The following is a 19,763-nucleotide window of genomic DNA, read 5'->3' as shown; positions in this document are numbered from 1 at the left end:
TTTGATTTTTTTCTCCCCAAATGGTAATGTTTGGCAGGGGAGCTAAATATTGCCCAAAGGAACCTGTGAGATCCTGGGGGAGATGGAAGGAGGAGTTTGGAAAACCCCCACCCCTCAGTCTGCTGGGGACAGTCTCCTGGAGGGAAGGAGTGACATGTCCCTAGACTCTGGCCACCTGGCGGAGACTCTGTGGCGGGGCACCAGCCCTGGGGGAGGGGGCGGCCCTTTCCAGCTTCGTGTGTCTTGCAGCCTCTGCCTGCAGCTCCGGGCTGGGCTGGATGCGGGGCAAGCTCTCCCCTCACGGGGAGGCTCTGGGCAGGGCAGCTCCCTGGAGAACTGAGCCCCTCAGGCTGCACCAAAGAGGCCACCTGGTGCTGCTGGCACACCTGGTGGCTCCATCCCGAGGAACAGAAGCCCTCACACCATCCTGGCGCCACCCCTGCCCTGACCCTTCAGGAAGAGCCTATGTCTGCTGTGAACGTTCCCCAGCCTCTGGACCACCTGGTGGAAAGTGAAAGGCAGATGGCCTTGACTTATAAACAAAGTGGGACCCCTGCCCCCTGGAAACCACCACCCAGTGGCATCAGGGAAGCATCATTTCCCACAGCCCCTACCCGGCGAGGGGCCATGCAGGCAGGCTCTGTCACCCGCGGGAACTCCTTTATTCCCTGGACCCCTCAGGTTCACCATTTTATGAAACTTTCAGATCCTTACACATGCCTTGTGCTCTGACTCCATGCCAGCCCTTGTGTCCTAGACCCCTGTGGCCGCAGCTCATGGCTCGGCCGTGCGGTAGAGCCGCCACCCCGCTCCCTGCTGAAGAAACCCAGGTTTGCTGCCCTCGGTCCCCCCACTGTGTGGGGAGGCCACCCCAGCAGCCTGCGAGGTGAGCACTGCCTTGGCCCTCGGCCACTAGGCCAGCCAGGGGGTTTTCCACAGAGCTGCCTCCCCCAGGAGCCCTGGGCATGTGACGGGGCCCCTCAGAGCTCAGACCCCTCTGTCTTTAACTGGAGCAGTTCCAGCTTTATCGCTAAGCGATGGGCTTCGTTATAAGATTGTGTCCTCGGCTGCTGCATTCCAGCCGTCGCTTTCACAGGTGGGGCACTGGAGGCCCAGAGAAGGGAAGCGCCTTGCCAGCCTCTAGTGCAGGGGTTTTAAATTAGATTCCACGATGTCCAAAGGTAGCTTGGCTGCTCTGGGTTTGTTTGTTAGTCTGTTTTGGTTTTTGGTGGTGGTTCTGTTTTTCATATTGCGGTTGCATGTAAGGAGAAAACTTCAAATGCCGTCACCATCATCATCACTTCCAATTTTTCACCTGTGACAAAGCCGGGGGCCTGGGAGGAGTAACTGGTTTGAAGTCATGAGCAGAGCAGCCTCTTCCCCTCCACACCTGAGCCCAGCCGCCACTCCTGCCACTACGCCAGCCACTTGGACCCCGGAAGAAGTGCATCGTGCTGGCCACTGTGACCAGTGACTGGGTGGGCTCACCCCAGGGCCCAAGGCAGGAGCTGTTCCGTCCTCTCTCACTCACCATAGAATGGTCTTGGGGACCTTGGAGGGCAGCACTGGGCTCATTTCTCACTTGGGTCTAATCACCAGACACTCTCCATGCGACCTGCTCGGACGCTCACCCTCGGTACTCCTCCCTGGGTGCCTGCATAGATCTGCACTGAGCCGTTTCTGGGGCCAGCGGCATCATTGGGTCCTTGGATTTGTCACTGTTGGTGCTGGTGTGAAATAGTGCCCAGACTGGCAGGTGAGAAGTCTGCGGGTGTGGCCCAGATACCAACTGCAAGCAGCCATTTACTTGAAGCCTCATGTCTTAGCTTTTAAAGTCCTGTAAATATTGCCTTGGGCTCCATATTACATCCATATTTCAGTCAGGATGCTGACTCAGATAACCCTCCAAATCGCAGCGGCTGAACACATGGAGATTTATTTCTTGTTGGTGCAAATCTGATGGGGTCCAGGGGCTCTGGATATTATGCTCCCCCATGCAGGGTTCAGGCTGTTTCTTGCCTGGGCTCTGTTCCCTCAAGGGCAGATTCCCAGTTGCCTCCGAGAAGAGAAGACGGGAGGGTTGCAGGAATGGGTTGTTCAGGGGGTGCTACATCACCTCTGCCCACATGCCCTTGGTCGGAACCTGGTCACCTGACCCCAACCTAAGTCCAGGGGATCCTGGGAAATGTATTCTTGCCTTACATCCAGGTCGAAAAAAGGAAATGGGACTTGGTGGACACATAGTATCATTTTACCTCAATTCATAGTAATTTTAATATAAAAATGCTTTTCTCTCCTTCAGCCTTCAAATAAAATTTCTTCTCCAAGAAAATGACCGTGTTTCTCTTATAGCTAGCTGCACAGGGCACCCGCCCCCACCACCTACTCTCCACTGGAGAAGCACAGCGTGACAGAAGGCACATGGGTTTCCTGAGACTCCAGAGTCAGGGGATTCTGGGGTAGCTTGTATCTTCCCACCAAGAAATCCAATCCTCGGCTCTCTAGCTTGCCTGCAGCCCAGCCCCAAGCTCCTTGGGGAGCCTTCCCAACCTCTGGGAAACCCAGTCCAAAGCAGGTCACTGCTGAAGTTTCCCCTTGAGGAGGGTAGAGGCCAAGAGAAGGGATGAGAATCACCGACAGTGTGTCTGCCTTTCCCCAGCGCACACAGTCCAAGGCACTGGGGGCCCTCTGGCCTAGAGACGGGTGGTCTGGCCAAGCCAGCTCCGGCTGCCCCTGCGTACAGGCCTGCTGAGAAGGCAGGCCCTGCACAAAGTGGCCTCTGTGCAGGGAATCGAGTGGCATCAGGGCTCCTTCAGTTGCTGGTGGAAACCGTCACACCGTAGGGCAATGCGATGGGGCATGTAATCACAATCTTGATTCACATTGCCTGAGCACCTATGACAGCCAGACCAGGCCAGGCACATTCCAGGTGTTAGTTCATTTAGTCTGAGAAGCCCGTTCAGGAAAGTCTTATTATCTTATTATCACTTCATTTTACAGTTGAGGACACTGAGGGTGCAAACTGAGAGGAAGTACCTGGCCGGAGGTGGCGCGGTTTGGAGATGCCAAAGCCGGTTTGTGGTCCCAGCCGCACGGATCCGGCATCCCAGACGGTTCTCCTCATGCTGCCGGGATGGGCACCCCTTGGAGGGCTGGGTGAGTCCCGCCAGGGGAGGCGTCTGAGCGTACGTGGGAGTGGGGAGCTTGGGGGAGGCCTTGAGCAGCACCACGTCAGCAAACCCTTCTCTGAAAAGCCCGGGCGTGCAATAAAAACCTGGAGGAAAGGCCCCGCAGGGCTCTGCTTCCTGGAGGCCTCCCCAGCACAGCCGGCTTGACGGCCTTGGCCTTGGGAGGCCTCGGGAGCTGCTCGGCCAGGCAGCGAAGGGACGGCGGAGGGGAGCCCGGGAGGCCACGTTCCCGTAAACAGGGCAGGAATGTGCCAGGCAGCGTGGGCAGGGGCGCTGGTGAAAAAACGATGACCACGTGTGGAGGACCCGCTTGGTCCCAGGCCCCAGAGTCACCCCGGCCATTGGGTGGCTTGACCCCCCCCCCCTTTTAAAGCCGGGGAAACTGAGGTCTGGAGAAGCTTCCCACCTGGCCTTTCCCCAGCCCACAGGCCACCCTAGAGGCTCTGAAGTGGGACCTGCCAGGTTATTGCAGGTCAGAATGTCCCCGGACTCCACCCACGTGGGAGCCGCCAGCATCATGACATCCAGAACGTCTGCCCCGAGCCCGGGCTCCCCATCAGGAGATGACACTCTCGTCTCAGCCCTTTCTCTCTGTGTGTGAAGTGGCACCTGATGGGAGGGGAAGGAGCAGGGGCCCTGTTACGCCAGAGAGGGGCCCTGACTGCCGGGAAATTTTCATGTACATTCCACATCCTTTACTTAATACAATAGGAAGAATGTTAAATAATTTACATAGCTTTCCTTTATTTAAAAAAGAAAACCCATATTTTAAAGAGTTTTGGTTCTTGTAATGTATCTGGAAAATTCACGTTCATGGAAATTCATTCCCCGAGGACACTGGGTAAAATGGAACTGCCCCCAACCCCCCTGCATGGGAATGACACCCAATCACCTGGGTTTCTTGTTATTACTATAATTTTTTTCTTTTTATCTTTTTTTAATGTGTTAGTTTCAGGTGTATAGGAAAGTGATTCACATATATATTTATATATTCCTTTTTAGATTCTTTTCCATGATTGGTTCTTACAACTGTATAAGATTATAGTTCCCTGTGCTATACAGTAAGACTTTGTTGTTTATCTATTTTAAGTATAGTTATTTATATCTGTTAATCCCAAACTCCCAATTTATCCCTTCCCCTCTTTTCCTTTTGGTAACCAAAAGTCTGTTTTCTATGTCTGTGAGTCCAGTTCTGTTTTGTAAATAAATTTATTTGTATCATTTTTTAGGCTCCACATGTAAGTGATATCATATGATGTTTGTCTTTCTCTGTCTGACTTACTTTACTTCACTTAAAGTAAGTATGATAATCTCCACATCCATCACTGTTGCCTCAAATGGCATTATTTCGTTCTTTTTTATGGCTGAGTAATATTCCATTGTGTGTATATGTGTGTGTGTATATATATATATATATATATATACACCACATCTTCTTTATCCAGTTATCTGTCAATGGTTGCTTCCATATGCTGGCTATTGTAAATAGGGTTGCTATGAACATCAGGGTGCATGTATCTTTTTTAATTAGAGGTTTCATCTTTTCCGGATACATGCCCAGGAGTGGGATTGCTGATCATATGGTAACTCTATTCTTAGCTTTTTAAGGTATCTCCATACTGTTCTCTATAATGACTGCTATAATTTTTTTAAAATATGCAGTGGAGATACACACACACATAAATGCACATGCACTATTAATGCATACATCTGACCAAAACAAGCAAAAACATCACAAAAAGATGTACAATGACCAGTAATCTCCCTTTTATCCATGGGCCTCAATTCTCCAGGCCATCCCCAGAGACAACTAGTTTCTGGATTTTGTGTGTCCTTTCAAAGAGAGTCTGTGCATATACAAGAATTCTTACATATGTGTGTATCCAGTAACCCGCCCTCTGCTTCTCACTTAATGATGTTTCTTGGAGATTGTTGCGTGATATGTACACGTCAGCTGTCCTCGGTTTTTTTCAGTGGTGCCATTGGCATGCCATTGTGCGATGCACTGTAATTACTCACAATACTTTCGTTTACTTAACTGGTCCCCAGTTGATGCATTTAGGTTGTTTCTAGTTTTCTGTTACCACATAAAGTGCTGCAGGGACTCTTCCTGTACACACACCTTTACGCACACGTATGAGTGTGTCCTACAAGTCGGATCACTGGGTTGAAGGGTACATGCATGTTAAATTGCAATCAACATTGTCAAATTGCCCTCCCAAGAGGCTGCACCGATTTTCAGCCCCACCAACAATGTGTGAGAGGGCCAGGTCCCCCATCCTCCCCAACAGATCCTGTTGTAAAAACACTAACCTCTGCCAATCAGTGGGTGGAAAACATGGCAACACCTCATTATAGATTTAATTTTTTTCCTCTTATGAATGAGGTTGAGATTCGTTCTTCTGTGTTTCACAGCCGTTAGAGTTTCCTTTTCTAGGAACTGGCTGCTTATGTTCTTTGCCCATTTTCCTACTGGTATTTTTCTTATTGACTTGTAGCCATCTCTTTGCAGATGAAACAAGTTGGCCTTTCATCCTATTTTTTTGCAAAAATTTGTGTTCTATACTGGCCATTTTTTGCCAGCCAACTGTCTTCCTCTGCCTCCAACACGTTCTCCACAGGCTGCCAGAGTGGCCTTTCAGAAATGCCGACCTGATCCTGTCACCCTCCTACCTAAAGATGCGAAACGGCTTCCCGCCACCTGGGTCCAGCTCAGACTCCCCACTTGATTTGGGCGGGGCTGTCCATTTGGGGCCCAACCTTCCCCCAGCCCCACCAACAGGGTCACCAGGTGCAGTAATGAGGCTTGTGCATGGGGCAGGGGCAATGACACCCAGAAAAGAACATCAGGGGCCCCCCCTGGAGGTGAGCAGAGGGGCAGCCTGTGGAGCAGCTGTCTCTCTCTCCCGTGAACCTTAGCTCAAGACTCACAACACTTTTTGCAGTTCCTCAAAAGCCCCTGTGCCCTTCCATTCCTCCAGGGCTACATCCAGTCTCTTCCTTCTGTCCCTTCCTTCTGTTCCTCCTCTGCAAAGCTAATCCCACTTTCTCAGGCTGGCTCAGGGTCCCCCAGCCTTCCTGTGTCCCTTGAACCCACTTCAAGGTGATTCTCTCTCTAGGGCAGGGCTGTGTGCATTCATATCTGGATCCCACCCCCGCCCCCGGCAGAGGAGGTGCTCAAGAAATGTGTGTGGAGGGAATGAATGAGGAAATGAATGAAGGCAGCCTTCTTGTTTTAATTTAAGGTGTCCTTGATGTACAATATTAGAAGTTACAGGTGAACAATGTAGTGATAGACAAATTTTAAAGATTATAGTCCATTTATAGTTATTGTGAAATATTGGCTCCATTCCCTGTGTTGTACAATATATAGCTTATAGCTTATTTTATCCATAATAGTTTGTACCTCTTAATCCCCTCCCTCTGTATAGCCCCTACCCCCCTCCCTGTCCCCAGTCTAACCACTAGTTTGTTCTCTACATCTGTGTCTGTGAAGGCAGCCTCCTGATCACCAAACCCAGTGGGCATGAGGAGTGAGGGGTGAATCTTCTCAGCCTGATGTAAATTTGCGCACTTACCTGGTGGGCTGTTCTTTTGTGTAAATATCCATTAAACACTTTGGAAAATACAAATACAAAAAACCCCACAGCCACCTGGTTCTTCCCAGGTGATTATAGTTGGCCCTGCTATTTTGCAGGAGGACTTTTTATTTAATAGGTCTGTGTATCTTTCCTGATTATAAAAGGAGGCCCTTCAGGGAGCAGGTCATCCTCTCTCCCCTAAGCCCTCCAGGGGAGCATCACAGGAGGACTCGGTTGGCACAAACACCTCTGCCACAGGGCTCACCCAGAGAAGCAGGCTCCCCAGGGACCCCTCCTGGTCTGTAGGGCCCAGTGGGATGTAGGCTTCAAAGCAGTTCCTTCCTCCTAAACCCCAAACCCTCACTTCCTGGCCCCATCTGGGCCAGCCCTCTATCCCTACTCAACCCAGAATGTGCCCACCGCTCCCCAGTCCTGCGCCATCCCCCCGGGCACCTGCAGGGCCTCCTGCTGCTCCGCCCACCTCCATACCTGGGTCTGCCGTCCTTCCCCTGCATCCTGGGAGGCCCTTACTCACGTGAGTTGGATAGTGGTCCTCCCAGCTGCACTTCCCTGCCTGGGCCTCGTGGCCCCTCTGGACTCCCGTGCCCTGCACCCTGTGGGGTCTGTGCTCTACCAGCCCTGCCGGGGCCCCTCTCATCTGGCTAAGGCCCGGTCAGCCGGGCCACCCCTCTCCCTTTCTTCCCTCCCCCATACCAGCCCTGGGGTGGCGAGGAGGCTAGCAAAAACAGACATAGTCCTTCCCCACCTGGAGCTGGAGGTCGGACAGGGGTTAAGTGCAGAGAGGTGAGCAGAGCAGAGAGGAGGGCTGAGCGAGGCCCCGAGGGGAAGCACAGAAAGAGGCTCAGAGGATAAGGCAAGCCCGGGGAGGGGAGGCTGGCAGAGGGCCTGGCCCCGCAGGCAGCACAGGCCACACTGAATTCGTCCTCCTTGCTGTGGGAGAGTGTTCAGAGGATGATATGATCGGGGTTGGGGTTTGAAAGCTAAACGAGCTTAGGATCTGGAGGGTGGACTATGGAGGGGGTGGAGAGGCTGGCTGGGAGGGTGTGCAGGGATCCAGGCCGCTGGAACCAGGCCCCTGTCCTGGCGATAAAGGGCACAGACTCAAGAGGCTTGTAGGAGTCAGAATTGATGCACTTCTCATAGAAGTTATTTAATGCCATCTCGCCTCCCTGCAGGAGGGTGGGGCCTTGTCCATCCCACTGGCAGCACTGGCAGCTTCTGGCACGCAGCTCACTACACAGTAGATGGAACATTCTGGGAATGAATGAATGAATGACAGGTGAGAGAGGGAATAGTGATTGAATGAATGGATTTAACAGTTGAGGAAACTGATGCTCTATGTCATGGGGCGGTGTGTCACCTGGGTGAGCTGGCGACAACCCCGGCATGGGGCACACCCAGGAGCAGGGCCAGGGGGAAGACCATGGGGCCCTGGGACAGTGAGAAAACCCCGTCCCCTCCCACCTTGCTCACAATAGCTTGTGAAATAACTTATTTCCCCACACACCCACAGGCAGGAAGACGCACTGCCCTGATAAATAAATCTGGGCCACTTTTCAGCATCATTTAACGTCCCCGGGAAGGTTGGGTCACGTGGCATCCAGCAGTAGCCCATTAGCCGACAGGCTGAAGCATATCATATTGAATTCCACGGCCCGTGGAGCCCGCGAGACCCCGTGCTGCTCGGAAATCTGCGCTGATTTATTAGAACGCAATTGTGCCGCTCATTTCCTATAATGAACATGCTGCCCCCACCTCTTGCCAGGACCGATTTCCCAAACCTCCAGTGGGAGTGGGAGGACCTTGAGCTCACTCCCTGTCTGTGGGGATGAGACCTGAAAGGGAGATTGTAGGGGGCAGAGGCCAGTTCCGGCGGCTGACTGTGGGCGCTGCTTTCAGAGAGATGGCCTCGGGGTGTTGCCCTGTCCTCCTGTCCACCCTCTGCCCCTGCCCTGTGTCTCCCTGCTCTCTTACCTCTGCCGCTGGGTCCCCTGGCCCTCAGCCACCACTGCAGCAGGACCTATGGACAGGCCAGCCAGGGACTCAGCCCTGACGCCCGCAGCCTGGTCACAGCACTGCATCTGCTTCTGCCCCGCCGCCTAGGACCCCACGAGCCTGGGCTTCTGCCTTCAGCACACACCATGCACGCCGGCAACAGCCCTGCACCAACAAAACTGGGACACCTACTGTGTGGTCAGGCCACTCAAGATGGCTGTTCTCTTGCTCCTTGTACGTCCCCTGTTCAACCAACCCCTGCTTCTCCTGCACCCGACTCACCTGAGCATGTCTGCCCCCAGCCCCAGCTAGCGGTAGCCCTAGTGCTTAGGCCAGAGCGGCTCCACCTGCTAGTTTCTTAAACGGAAACATCTGCCCTCGTGATGGTCGTTAACCCGAGGGGCTGTGAGGGACGTGCCCCAGCTGCTGGTTTCCCTGGTGACTGATGAGCCAACGTGACGTCAGTTCCCCCATAAATGGTGGCCTCCTTCTCCCCTGAGTAGCGGAGATCCCTGCCATGTCCTGCCTGCCGTCCGCTGCTCACGGTGGGACGTCGCTCCAGGATCCTCTGCTTCGGCCGTGTAAGGCCCCCTGTCCAACGAGCCATAGATGTCTCTGTTGCTGTCTCCAGGCTCCTTCTTTAGTCTTGAGTCTGGGCAGCTATAAGGCTTGCCGGCTGGCGGGGGGCAGCCCAACAAGTGCCGAGCCAGCCAGGAGGCCGAGGAAGATCCCGTGAGCTCCAGGCTGTCGGAAAGTAAGGGCGGGGAGCTGTAAGTTTCGAGGGGTGATCCCAAGGTGGCCGCCCGCTAGCACACGGGGCCCTGGGACAGCTGCCCGCCCTGAGAGACGTCTTTCTCTCCCACTATGCTGATGATGTTCTGTTAACCTCAGAGTCTCTTTCCAGTTTAAAAGCACCAGCACTGTGCTCGTGGCTCACGGGACTGCACGGGGGTGGCTGCTGAGTACAGACAAAACACAAGGACCTGGACTGTCTATCAAACACTTGTGTGCTATCTGGTCGGGGAAGACAAGCTATTCTCCACCCACCGCCCCTGGATAATTACAGACACAGGTGTTAGAGATATTAACTCAGGGACAGGCTTGTGTGTTGGACGTGGCCAATTACCCAGAAGGGTTTGGTTGGGGCCCGTGGCATCAGAAAAATAATGAGTACCCTTGATCTTCTGGTCCGTGATGGAAGGGGGCAGAGCAGCCGCATGGTGTGATGGGCCCACAGCTCTGTGCGTCTACAGTGCGTTACAGCAGGTGGAGACATTATAAGAGGCCTGCCGCAGTTGTCAAACAATGCAAACACCCACTGTTCGGGGTCAAGAACAGCTGTCCGTGACATATGGGACCCCCAGGGACACGGATAGTGAGCAAGGAACCCACTTTACTGGACACAAAGTTCAGGAATGAGCTGGTTACAAATGCCGTGTTTCCACCTGCCCTACAGCCCCACCGCTGCCGGGCTCGCTGAAGGGGTGAACGGACCGCTTCAACAACCACCAAGATGGAAGATCTCTCTCTTAACGTGTGGACCGGGAGGCTCATTCAAGCCCTGCAAATGAACATCACTGAACATCCCTGGAGCAGTCGTCCCAGTGCTAACGCTGTGTTAACCCAGAGGCAAGTGGTCAACATAACCCGAGTTCAACTGTTGACCACCGAAGAAGGTTCACTGCCCACTGTTGATCAGGACGATAACTCACTTTGGCCCTTGTCACAGGATCTACACCTGGGGAAAGACATTATAAAATGGCCCTGGGCCTGGCAGGTAAGTCCCTGGTGGTTTGGGTTTGCAGCCCTGTGGGGAAGGGGACAGACTTCCCTACTGGAGAAAGGCACCACTATATTCACCCTGTGGTCTGTTGTTAGACCCCCCTCTCCAGTGTTTGCACCAGCTGTGGGGACTGAGGGTGGACAGGTGGCCAGGTACCGCAGGCCGGGGCAAAGACCACAGGCAGGGGTGGTATCTCAGAATGCCGCTACTGCTTGTATTTTGCTTAACGGTCACGACCTCCCCATATTGTGACTGTTAAACATCTGACGTTTCCTCCTAGCCTGGGCGGAGGGAACCTGTTCGTGGACTGGGCGACACCTTGGCCTCACTGCTGGGCGAGTCTGATTGCTGGGTCTACAGCCAGACGCCGTGGTCATCTGCCCTGGACGTCCACGAAACATTGACCCGATAAGTGCTTGACTCCAAAGTTTGTGCTCCTCTTGGACTCTGATGTCAGAACCGCATGTGTGATATTTAGCTGGAGTGCACCTCACCTACCCGACCCCGGGGATGTGGCAGAAGAGGGGCGGGCTAAGACTGCAGGGGCCATGCAGGGTGTGTTGGGGTGGAGTGTGCGGTCAGGCCACTCAAGATGGCTGTTCTCTTGCTCCTTGTACGTCCCCTGCTCAACCAGTCCCTGCTTCTCCTGCACCCGACTCGCCTGAGCATGTCTGGCCCGGCCCCAGCTAGCGGTAGCCCTAGTGCTTAGGCCAGAACAGCTCCACCTGCTAGTTTCTTAAACAGAAACATCTGCCCTCGTGATGGTTGTTAACCCGAGGGGCTGTGAGGGACGTGCCCCAGCTGCTGGTTTCCCTGGTGACTGAGCCCACGTGATGTCAATTCCATCAATTCCCCTATAAACAGTAGCCTCCTCCCCCGAGGAGCGGAGATCCCTGCCATGTCCTGCCTGCCGTCCGCTGCCCATGGTGGGACGTCGCTCCAGGATCCTGCTTCGGACGTGTAAGATCTCCTGTCCAATAAACCATGATCTCTCAGTCACTGTTTCTGGGCTCTTCCTTCGGTCTCAAGTCTGGGTAACTACAAGGCTTGCAAAGACCTGCAGGGTGCAGCCAACACAGACCCACACTGATAATACAAGCCATCTGGACAGAACCACACTTGAAAGCACACCACATGGATACCTGCTCCCATCCCAACATGCAGGCTACACTTACCCACAGGGACACACACCACACCCATCACAGCCAGCGTGATTGGATACATGCGTGCACACGCGCGTGCATGCGCGCGCGCACACACACACACACACACTTCTGCATGCATTTTGAATTTCCAAGTGGCAGATAAAATTTGTTAATTCCTACTTTCATAGCCCTGTGGTCAAGAAATATGGCCTTTTCCTTTTATTAATCTGCTTTGTTAAAACATTGTGTTAGATGTTAAGTATACAAAGTGGAATAAACTTGGACCCTACAGCCTAATAACAAAACAAATTCACCTTGACAATCTGATGTAACACCCAGGGCAGCAGAATCCCAGCACCTATATTTTCTGTAACATACTTTATGTATTTTTTTTCTACTTAGGTTGATTTTTACTGTTATTTCTATTGCCTAAACACTGCTGGACCCCCCAGAATTTTCATTACTATATTAATTTGCTTTTCTTGAATTAGTATGAGTGGACATAGTCTCATTTGTTTACTGTTCATTTGTATTCCCTCTTTGCAACTTGCCATCTCATATCCTTTGCCTGTTTTTCTGCTAGTATGACTGGAATTCTCCAAATTTCCAATCATTTGTCTTTTTCAATATTCTTGAATGATGCTTCGAGCTGATACACAAGCGTAGATCACGACACTGACTTTGAAGCACACGTGTTCTGTTTTTCGCTCTTAGTAATGACGTACTGTAATCTATTCCCAAGTTTTGTTTATCGATGAAGCAGTGTTTGAATTACGCTGGCACCGTTCAGGACCTACTGCGAGGCTTCCGCAGGCTGACACGCTAAGGCTTGGTGCACCGTGGAGAGCAAGCAAGACTCGCTGTTGCCAGTGGAGTTGGTGGTCCAGGAAGGAAACTCCGTGGGAAGTCGCCCTCCAGGTTGCATGCTCATCCATTCCTCCGAACAGGCTGTGCCCGTGCGCCCCATCCCGCTGGGGGCAGAGAGCGGGGCAGCTCCACCTCTTTCTCTGCTGATCAGCCGGCACCTGCCGCAAGTGTCCCCGCCCCGGGACACTTGTTAAACTTCCGAATCCATGGAATTGGAGGTATAGATGCCAACACATGATTTCTAAGATGTGTCTGTGTATGTGCACATGCGTATGTGTCTGTGTGTGTGTACATTTATTTCCTAGCTCCGTCTGCTGCGAAGGTCAAGAAAGGGCGTTCTCGTAGCTCTCAGATCTTGCTCTGTAATTCCATTCCCCAGGGTTCCTCAGAAAGGACTAATTTCAGAGCTGGGGTGGGGCAGGTACAAGTTGAGCCTAGGACATCTTGTGAGGCTAGAAAGTAAGGGAATGTTCGAAAACCACACTGACGGCATCACAGGACATGGGCATCAGCTTGGAGGGACTCCCAGTGGCCAAATTCGGGACTGTTTGAGCACCAAAACAGTTGACTAGTTAGTAGCCCTTCAAAAACAGGCCTTTGTAACAGTCCACACCGATAATAAATAGATTTTTAAAACATACGTAGGGAGAAAGGAGGACATTTGCTGACGATAAAATTGAGTCAACTGGTAAAATGGGAGAAGGGCTTGAGTTGCAACCATCCTAGTCAAGACTGGATCACTCAAGAATCATTAAAATTGTCTAAATCTTGGGGAACGTTTTGTCCATGAGCAGGATATCTGTGTGGTGTCAGCATGTCTCCCGGCAGACTGCATATTATATGTTGCAAGCAAGAGCAAAAAAAACCCCACTAATTATACACTGGAGAAGTTGGACCACACCTCGATCAGGTAGATGATCAAAAGTAACATCCTCAGCAAGGGCTGGAAGGGCATTCTGTGCCTCCAGAGATCTGACCTTGGGAAGGAATCAGCATGTTCTTTGCAGTGTTTTGACCAAGAATGGATAACGGAAACCAGGCACAAGGAAGCATCAGACACATGCAAAATGCGAGTTTTATTTAGAAAGCGGGAGGGGGCGAGAGGAATGGTTGGTTGTATTTTTCCAAAATGTCAATGCCAGCAAAGACAAAGAACAGCTGTAGAAGTGTTCCAGGTTAAACAAGGTTAAAGAGACATGACAGCTAAATGCAGTCTCTGACCCCAGACTGGATCCTGCGCTGGAGGGAAAAATAGTATAAAAGGATGTTGGTTCTACTGAGAACGTTGGAATGTGAACGTGAGATGAGAGAAGTCTGTACGATGTCAAGTTGATGGAGGTTATAACTACACAGCGATGACGTTAGAGAACATCTCTAATCATCGTAATGACACTGAAGTATTGAAGGGCGAAGGGCTGTGATAAATGTAACTCATCTGTAGGGAACTGAGGGAAAAAATTATGTGTCCGTGGAGAGAGGGAGTAGGAAATGATAAAACAAATGGGTAACAATGTTAACAGGAGAATCTGGGTAAAAGACATGGGTGTCCTTTGTATTGCTGGTTTTAGAAAATTGGCTGCAAGTTTGAAATTCTTTCCAAATCAGAAGTAAAAAAACACAAAAACCACAACTTTAGATTCAAGAGCTTGAGATTTTAGAGTATGTGCAAATACAGTCATTAAAAAGAAAAAAAATCATGTGTCAGAAACCTGGATAAATGGTTATTAACACTAGATAGCCACGGGGGGCGGAGGGATTCGTGAGTGATGGGATCCCTTTTAACTTTGTATGTTTCTGTTTGTTTTGTTTTGAAACAGGGGTCAGGAAAAATTGTGAAAGACCTTGAAATAAGAAAAGAAAGATGATCGGACTTCCTGAATCCAAAACCAGTTTTCCATTGTCCTTGAGCTACTCAGTCATTAAAAAAAATCATAATGCGTATGATTCTTATTCATAGAAACCAAACAGTGTCTGGTGGAATACACTTGGTTATTGCCCTGCCGGTGGACCAGTTTTGCATCTATTTGCAAAGCTTTTTCAGCACGTGTGATTGCCTATGTAAGTGTGGCTCTTTGGATTCTCCTTTGAATTGGCTATGACAACAGATGGGTTCCCTCATTAATTAATGAGTTAAAAAAATGCTACATAGATGTTCATTTTATGTTTGTGTGAAATTCATGCTTTTCCTACTTAAAAAAGGTCCTTTATCATAAGAATATGTTCATTTTTTAAAGGTTAAAATCTAGAAATATTTTAAAAGAAAAATATTCCAGAGGCTCTCCAGAGACCTAAATCAGACTCGCAGGGGGAATCTCCTCTCTCCTCTGCAGTCTTGATTCCCCAGGCCAGTTCCAGATTCCCCAATGAGCACAAAGCCCAACTTCACGTAGACAATTTACTGAACCCAGATCCTTTTTTGGTTGATTCCCAGGGATATCCTAAGAAGATGACCCCATCTTTTGCCTTCTCTTCCCCAATAGTTATAATTAGCGTCTTTCTTGCCTTGTTGCTTCGACACGTGGCAGAGTCCTGCCTCCAAGTCTCTGTTTCTTAACCTCATTAGGAAGGTCTCATGTTTTAATCTTAAGGATGATGTTGGCTATTGGCTTGAGATAGCCTATTTTTTAAAATGTGTTTTTATTATAAAAGCAAAAATATGGTCAGAAAAAAAAAACTTAGAAAATACTAAACACAGAGAGAGAAGGGGAAATAAAAAGCCATTTATTATCTCATTATCCCTAGGTCAATATTTTGTTAACACTTTGATATATATCCTTAATAACAGTAATTATTTTAAGATTTTATTAGAATAATTGTTATTGTTCCCAGAGCAGGTAGCATTTTTTATGCGTCAGTAACTGTGCTAAGGAAGGGGGTGACAAGCATTATTTCAGCAAACCTTCATAGAAGAGTTCTCTATACTGTAGGTACTGTTACCCCCCCTTTTCCCAATTTACCTGAGATCACCTGGCTCATCGACAGACACTAAGACTAAAACCCAGGTCTCCCTCATGCCCAAGCTCTGGCTCTGACCTACACTCTTCTATCTCTTAATCAAGACCTGTTTTTGCAAACAGATTTTTAAAACTAAGCTAGAATCCTTCTAGACATACAATTCTGTTACGCTTCACACCTAATATATTATTAACATCTTTCAAGGTCATTTATTATTCTTTCACAAATTTAATGGCCGCATGGTGTTTCATGCTATGGGTATGTTTTATTTATTCTTAAATGGCTCCATATCAAAACAAGAAAAAAAAAACTGGTTGTAAAATAGTCAAACAATAATAAGAATGTAAAGTAGAAAGTTCAAGTTCTCCTTTCCATCCTGCTGAGCCCCACTCCTCAAAGTCGCCATTAATAGCATTTGTTTGCGGCCACATAGTTTTTCTATGTAACTGATTACATGTGATGTAATTCGTTTTTCTTTAAAGGAATAGGGCATACCAATCTATTGCTTGCCTTTCACACACAAGAAATACATCATGAACATCATTCCAAATCTACCCATCCTTTTTTTTCAAGCATTTTAAAAAATTGAACTATAGTTGATCTACAATATTGTGTTAGTTTCAGGTGTACAGGAAAGTGATTCAGTTATACGTACATAGATAGACGTATATTCAGATATATGTATATATTTTTCCAGGTTCTTTTCCATTGTTATTACAAGATATTGAGTACTGTTCCCTGGGCTATATAGTAAATACTTGTTTATCTATTTTATAGGCAGTGGTGTATGTCTGTTAATCTCATATTACTAATTTATCCCTCCCCACCCTTCCCCTTTGGTAACCATAGCTTTCCATGTCTGTGAGTCTGTTTGTTTGTGAATGAGTTCATTTGTATTCTTTTTCAGATTCCACATATAAGTGATATTATATAATAATTGTCTTTCTCTGCAGTCTGATTCACTGCATTTAGTATGATAATCTCTAAGTCTATCCATGTTGCTTTAAATGGCATTATTTCATTCTTTTTTTATGCTGAGTAATATTCCATTGTGTGTATGTATATGTATTTCTTTATCCATTCATCTGTTGATGGACATTTAGGTTGCTTTCGTGTCTTGGCTGTTGTAAACAGTGCTGTGATGAATATTGTGGTGTATGTATCTTTTTGAAATAGAGTTTTAATCTTTTTGGAATATATGCCCAGGACTGGGGTTGCTAGGTCATATGGTAACTCTATTTTTAGTTTTTTAAGGAATCTTCATACTGCTTTCCATAGTGGCTGCACCAATTTATATTCACCAACAATGTAAGAGGGTTCCCTTTTCTCGGCACCCTCTCCAGCATTTATTTGTAGGCATTTTAATGATGGCCATTCTAACCAGTGTGAGGTGATACCTCATTGTGGTTGTGATTTGCATTTCTCTAATAATTAGCAATGTTGAACATCTTTTCATCTGTCTGTTGGCCACCTGTATGTCTTCTTTGAAGAAATGTCTATTTAGGTCTCCTGCTCACCTTTTGATTGGGTGATTTGATTTTCTGATGAGTTGTATGCGCTGTTGGCATATTTTAGAAATGAAGCCCTTGTTGGTTGCATCATTTGCAAATATTTTCTCACACTCCATAGGTTGTGTTTTTGTTTTTTTTCATAGTTTCCTTTCCTGTTATCTATACTTCTTAATGCACAAGAATCAAGAAGTCATATTTGACTCTTGGCTTGAGAACTGGGAGGATGGCAGAGCCATTTGTGGGGGTTAAAAATTGGAGTCATATCAAACCTGGTGCCAAGTGGACCTGTGAATGAGGCTCAGGGCAGTGGAGCTGGGTATAAAAACATGGGCATCACTGAGCAGAGAATGGGTGCCATGTAAATCCGGTTCCCGCTGCTGAGGAGCTGCACCTTGAGAGAGGGTGTGCGCTCTTCAATTCACCCCCATCCTCACCTCTCCCGGGTGTGTCTCAACCCTGGGGTCTGAGTGTTTTCTGAAGTGGGCCTGCTGCAGTCACTCACATGCTGCCAAGTCACTGAGGCTTCCTGTTTTGCAATGTTGGGGATATTCAGAAAAATAACCCGAACTTGGAATTAAAGCAAAAGGAGGCCAGCTTGTCATCCGTGTCTCATCAGAGTATTGCTAAGAGGACCACCCTGGGACTATTCCATCATCTGCAGGAATACATTTTTATTTGACTTGCCCCTCACTCTGTATGTAGGTATGCAGTGTGTGAAGTTACATGCTCACTGCTTATGGTTTAATTGCCCTGTAGGGTATTAACTAGTCTTGACTTTCCTTCCTTTCTAGCTGTTATATTTGCAAACAGGGGGCTTTATTGCCACTAATGAAGCAAAGCCCTGGGGAAATTCATATCCAGTTTCTTTTATTCGTTGGGAGCCCCCCTCAACTGTCTGCAGGGTCCTGGCTGTCGGCACTCTTTGCACACGTGTGTGTGTGTGTGTACCCAGGACACAATTACTGCTTAGATGTCGCTATGGGATGGTGGGACAGTGATGCAGCCTTTGCATTGGGAAGTATCTGGAGGTCTGTTCTCTGAAGCCAGTTTCTCCAAAGATCGTTTCAGCCAGCGACCTGGGAGACAGAAGCCTGGCCCTGGGCGTTCTGGGAGCCGTGAAGGTGCTTCAACCCTCCCCCAGCTTGCAGACCCGTACCTTGCAGAGTCTTCGCTCCTGCCTGGTGTCCCCACGTCCAGGCTACCTGGTTCCATTCCTCCAGAGAATAAACATCCAGTCCCTTACAAGGAGGTGAAGGGGAAAGAGGGAGCTTCCTGGCTGTGCAGACTAGGCGGAGGAGGCTGGGGCCTGGTTCCCCCGTTTCCCACCTGGTGCCCTTGCTCTGCTCCCACCATGCTGGGCCCCCCCTCTTCCTGAGCCTCTTGTTGGGGGGACCTTGGGGCTGATCAGCGCTTCCGGTTCGTCTCCCCTTCTGCTCTGCTAATTTAGTCGCTGCTCTTTCGTTAACCTCCATCTGCCAAAGCTGCTCAGATTTTCTCATATACTGGTATCTCCTTCCCACATTAATTCTGTCCTTACGAGTGATCATCTTTTCAGTCCTTTCCTGTCAGTATAGCGGTGTTTGGGAAGAGAGAAAAATGCATGTCATCATTGTACTTTGTTTAATTAGAAGACTATCTCTTAAAGAGGATCCTACTGATTCAATATGTATTTCTTAAACTTTCTGATAGTTTTTCGTCTAAGTAAATATTTATTCGTGATCTCTTTTTATTGCTTCAAGGTACAGAATGTGGCCCCAACTATTTCTTTGGCCAGCTTTCTGAGGTTTTCCTATCTCGATACAATAGTCAACGCTGAGTAATGTTCCAAGTGTACTCGGAAGGAAGGTGTGTGCTCTCTAGGGTAAGAGCTTCCTGTCACCCTGCTTATTAAATCGTATTAATTATTAAAATCTTCTGGGTTCTCATGGTCTCCTTGATCTGTCATAAACTAATACGGGTGGTATGTTAGTCTCAAATGCAATTATATTTTTGTCGATTTTTTCCTTTGCATTTCCAGCAGTTTTTGCTTTGTACTTGTTACTTAATCCACATGTGGCGGTTCATAGCTTTTGTACTTAAGTTATAATGGCCCCTGCTAATGTGAAATTTTTTTCTGTCCCATCCATTGCAATTCTTAAATCCTATGTTGTCTATATGGCATCGCCCCAGCAGAGGGATGGCGGTCCCTGAGCGTGGGGACCAGGGCTGCGGCATGGAAGCACTGGCAATGAGGTGATGGAGGTGTGGGAGGCAAAGCCAGGTGATAGAGCCGGGGAAAGAACACAGGTGGAGTTGGCAGGTCCTGCAGGCTTTCAAGGCAAGAAAACCCAGCCTGGAGCAGGTGAGAAGCGGGTGGAGACCTGATACTTTAAATGCTATGTGAAGGCACAGTAGGGGCTGAAGACACAGGAGTGATGAAAAGCAAGTGGGAGGGATAGAACCCTGGCCAGGGGCTGCCTGGGGAAGGAAGGGGTCTCCTCCTCTCCTGTGGTTGCTGCGGGGAAGGAAGTGAGGTTGCGGGCTGGGGAGCCAGGGTCACTGAGCGGGGTCAGAGGGTGCAGGAGGCTGGCTCCCAGGGCAGGAAGTGTCTGGCTGGGACGTCTGAGCAGAGGTCCACGTCTGGCTGAAGCGCAGTGGGGAAGGAGGGAGAAAGGCCTAGCTGAGTGGAGACAGGAACACACAAGGGCACGGTCTGAACTCGGCATGTTTTTTCTCTT

At 49.2% G+C, this 19,763-nt stretch overlaps 1 protein-coding gene across 1 annotated transcript in view; it reads left to right on the top strand.

Annotated features, from left to right (window-relative positions):
* The window catches only part of TTLL11 (tubulin tyrosine ligase like 11), a 236,538-nt gene extending 233,291 nt beyond the window's left edge, over nt 1–3,247 (top strand). The window contains exon 9 of the mRNA XM_064490492.1: nt 3,001–3,247. Coding sequence (XP_064346562.1) covers nt 3,001–3,026 — 26 coding nt within the window. The 3' untranslated portion in view covers nt 3,027–3,247. The remainder of the gene's footprint in view (nt 1–3,000) is intronic.
* The last annotated feature ends 16,516 nt before the right edge of the window (nt 3,248–19,763 follow it).

The sequence above is a fragment of the Camelus dromedarius genome, chromosome 10 (genome assembly GCF_036321535.1).
Source record: "Camelus dromedarius isolate mCamDro1 chromosome 10, mCamDro1.pat, whole genome shotgun sequence".
In the NCBI taxonomy this organism is placed as follows: domain Eukaryota; kingdom Metazoa; phylum Chordata; class Mammalia; order Artiodactyla; family Camelidae; genus Camelus; species Camelus dromedarius.
The sequence above is the reverse complement of the archived record's forward strand: the minus strand, read 5'-3'. Positions and strand labels throughout refer to the sequence as shown.